General features: G+C 31.0%; 1 protein-coding gene across 1 annotated transcript; it reads left to right on the plus strand.

The window, feature by feature from the left end:
• Positions 1-618: 618 nt before the first annotated feature.
• Positions 619-3,270, plus strand: LOC115880938 (GTP-binding protein REM 1-like). Its single transcript, XM_030898271.1, has 2 exons — positions 619-899; positions 3,122-3,270. The coding sequence occupies exons 1-2, from the start codon at positions 629-631 to the stop codon at positions 3,268-3,270; spliced, it is 420 nt and encodes a 139-aa protein (XP_030754131.1). The 5' UTR covers positions 619-628.
• Positions 3,271-4,267: the final 997 nt, after the last annotated feature.

Raw genomic sequence — 4,267 nt, forward strand, 5'->3', positions numbered from 1 at the left:
TTTTAATCTTTCTATACCTAGTGTTAAGCTTCATTCAGAACCTCGAAATCAGTGGAATAAATTAGTAGTTTCAATTAGCCGTAGAAGTTTGTTCACCTAATTTTAATGTCAGCATACAAAACATAATAATAGTGATAGTAATTTTCAATTAATGGAAAAAGTTAACAAACTTTTGCCTTTTCCACTAATTATACTTCAAAATTTGCGACAAATGTCATTTTGGCCTTTGATTATCACCCATCAAGAAAAATTTTAGTTAGAAATCAAAAGTTTATTGTTTTATAAGCTAAATATTATGCTTTCTCTATGGATACAACAACCTACCGCAAGCTGTTGCTAGGATATTTTATTCATTTTAATTGTGCTTTTTAGATATTGTGAATGATCGTAAACTAAAAAGTGTAAAGCGTAATTGAAACCACTAATTGATTCCGCTAATTGGGAGGTTCTGAATGAAGCTTTAATTTTCACAAGTTAAAAATTTGTTAACATTTTCCACTCATTGAAAATTCCTGCTACCAATTTTGACGTTCTGAATCCTTACATTGACATTAGAGGAACAAAGTTCTACGCTAATTGAAACCACTAATTGCGAGTTTCTGGGTGAACCTTTTAAAATACCTAATTTATGTATTTTTTACCAGAAGGAAAATCCATGGCAACGGCCTTTGACTGCAAGTACATAGAGACATCTGTGGGCATCAACCACAACGTGGACGAGCTGCTGGTCGGTATTTTGACGCAGATCCGGCTGAAGCTCGAGAATCCCGAGAGATCGCGCGACCTGTTCAGAAAGCGCAGTTCGTCCAAGAAGAACCTAAACAGGAACAAGTCGCCGGCTTCCGGAACGGCCACGCCTACTAGCGGCAGCGCTCAAAATTCACCCAAAAAATACAGAGGTAAGATTTTTTTTTGTTATTATTAGAAATGGACGATAATGGATTTAATATATCGATAAGTTATCGCAATTCATCTATAGATATATTTTAGTTATCGATATGTCGATATAATTATCGATAACTATCGATATATCTATTATTAAGCTATTTATTTATTAAGGCTATTATTTATGATATTTTCAATTATATCATATTGATAGTAAATATGGATATAAAATTGGGAAAATTTCAAGATTTGCGCGAAATAAATTATTTATTGTACCGATATGAATGGTAAAAAGTCGAAAAATTACCTGTCCTAAAAATAGTTACCATGGATATACCGAGTGCGTCTCTAAAGTGGCTCACCCCTATAACTTTTATACCGTCCTATTGCTGCCAAAAATCACTAACTATGTTTTGAATCGGAGAATCGATTGCAAAAGTCATTAACTACGATTTCTGGCTATTTATGTTTTATTTTAATACCGAATAGCTACTAACTATAACATCTTTATGCAATGCAATTCTTCTTTAGACGCATTTTTCTCGGAAGTAATAAAAAGTAAGTTAGTGACTTTTGGCAGCAATGGGACGATAGTTTCTCGGTTAAAAAAAACGAGATATGGTATGTTAGTATATGACATAAATTAGGATTGTTTGACGTATTCAATTGTTTTCGATCACTTCCTGTTTCACCGGAAATGACTATAACTTTTGATTTTTCAATGACACCCTCGGTATTTTTTTACTTTATTCGATAGAAAATGAAATAATGGAATAGGATGACATATCATATGTCAACTTTTGACATTTTCGCATATGGTTTATCTGAAATTATAACTTGCGGTTCGTAACGAAAATTTTACTCGAAATACCAAGTGTGTGGTATCAAATTATTCGTAAAAAATGCTTTTTCCAAATATGCTAATGAGCCACCCTCGTTCCATTTGAAAAAATTGAGATATGCTTAAAAATGCAATTTGATTATTTTCTAACTGGCTAGGATAAGATACTAAAAACATTAGACAACCAAATCTATTTTTCCAAGGGTTCTTGATTAAGAATTAGTGTTTTTAACACAGCCTCACTCACAGTGGCACTCTAGATTGGATTTTAAAATACGATTTTTTATTAAGCGAGAATGTCAAAAGTTGACATATGATATGTCATTCTATTCATGAATGTCATTTTCTATCGAATAAAGTAGAAAAATACCGAGGGTGCCATTTAAAAATCAAAAGTTGTAATGATTTCCGGTGAAACAGGAAGTGACCAAAAACAATTGAATACGTCGATCAATCCTAATTTATGTCATATACTAACATACCAAATCTCGTTTTTTATCTGAAAAAATAAAAAAGTTATAGGGGGTGAGCCACTTTTGAGACGCACACGGTATAATCGCGAACATTTTAGCAGTGATATACAGGGTGTCGCAATATTCAGTGGACATAGAACTACTACAATTTACCTCTATACAAAAGTGCTTCGTTTGTCCGTTAGCGGGCATCAAACGTTAAAAAAATAATCAGGTTTATTCAGATATTTTAAGAACCGTTATTCCGTTATGAATGAAATTTTGGGTGCCTATGTTTTGCTAAGTGTTTTAACATTTGACTTTCACAAAAATCAAAAAAGTACGGGAAGGGTGAAAACTACCCCCACCCCTACATACATTTTGGTATAAACATTTTCCAACTCAACTGACGACCGATTTTTTTTTTGTAAAATGGTCCTTCTAGTATTTACTATATTTTTTGTCTCATACAAAAAAAACGCCACTGCGCATACTTTTTGAGCAAAAAATATGTTTTTCCGAAGCTGACTTCCAAAAAATGTTTTTTGTCGAATCAAGTTATGGAGGCGCACAAATTCTATTATGCTCTATTGAGAAAATATGGAATATTATGTTAGCATCACAAATTTTATTTGACAATAAGCTTCATAAAAAGGAATGTTCATTCATAAAAATGTCCATGGAATAACAGGACACCCTGTATACAGTATATCCCCGGATTGTCTTTACAAGAGGAAAAACTTTTTTATTATTGACATTTTAAGAAAAAATCAATCAACGTATAGATACTGGAATGGTTAAAATCCTCAACTTTTGCAATAAAAATGATTTATCGAAAAATTGGTATTTCCATTTACAGTAAATTTGTTAACATCTAAACCATATTTGATATACATATTATATTTATTCCTTACTTAATTCTTGACATTTTTATTTGTTACAGGAAGTCGAACGTCAGCCAGTTTGAAAGTTCGCAGTTTATTAAGCAAGTGCATAAGGAGAGACAGCAAATCCAAATCCTGTGAGAACCCTCCACGTTCTTTAAGCCAGTTTCATTATAAGATGATCCGTCGCGATCCTAGTCCATCCTAAGTCTCTGATCTTAGTCCTAGCTTTGTACCTTAATTTAAAATTAGTTGGAAAGTTTGACAATTGATATATCCGGATATTAGAGATAATCTATGGGAATTAAATCGACATCTCAAAGCTGAAAGTCTAAATTGTAAAGTTTTAGAATCATGATTTTAAGATCGATTTTATGGTTCAGGAAAAAGTTTCCTACAGGCTAGACTGTCTCTAATATCTGTGGATTATTGAAAGTAAAAATGTGGATTGATGAAATTAAGGATTTAAGGTGATTAAAGTTATTTTTAATTTTACTCTAAACTACTTATATTTTACTGCATTTCTTTTATGTTTATAACATAAATTTTATATGTATAGTCCGTTATTTAGTATTGTTTTATACTCGTGCATTTGTAATAAGTTACTAATTTTAAGATAGATTAGGGATGTATGATAGTATCAGTGATATCGATATTCTGAGAAATTCAATATTACTACATCCCTACATCCCTAAGATAGACTGTTTAAGAATGGTTCATTTGATGACATCAATATGATAATTCAGAAAAAAAAGAAAATTGGTAATTATACGCTTAAATATCACGCTTAACACTCAAAAATTTTGTATCAATCTACAGGGTGTTACATATTTAAGTACGATAGATTAGAACATATTTTGACAGCGGTATCAAAAGAAAAGAAATATTAATATTAAGGTTTAGTTTAGTTAAATTTTTTACTTGTTTTCTAAATGGAATTTATGAAATAAAACAGATTTTTTGTACTACGTGGATATTTGAGTTTAACATTTCAAGTAACTACCTACTAACAATTTTAAGAATAACTATTAACCATATTAATAAAGCGGGAAATGTTTCAAAGAGTGTTCCAGCTTATGTCAAAAATGTTTTATGTTTAAAACATTTTATATTTTCTAAATTAAAGGGTTTCTTAAACATAAAAAAGGAATAACCCATTTTTGTATATCTAAACCAACATTTAAGACGTTGTCCTTTCCAAATAG

The sequence above is a fragment of the Sitophilus oryzae genome, unplaced genomic scaffold (assembly GCF_002938485.1).
Source record: "Sitophilus oryzae breed Bouriz unplaced genomic scaffold, Soryzae_2.0 scaffold_1661_pilon_pilon, whole genome shotgun sequence".
In the NCBI taxonomy this organism is placed as follows: Eukaryota; Metazoa; Arthropoda; class Insecta; order Coleoptera; family Curculionidae; genus Sitophilus; species Sitophilus oryzae.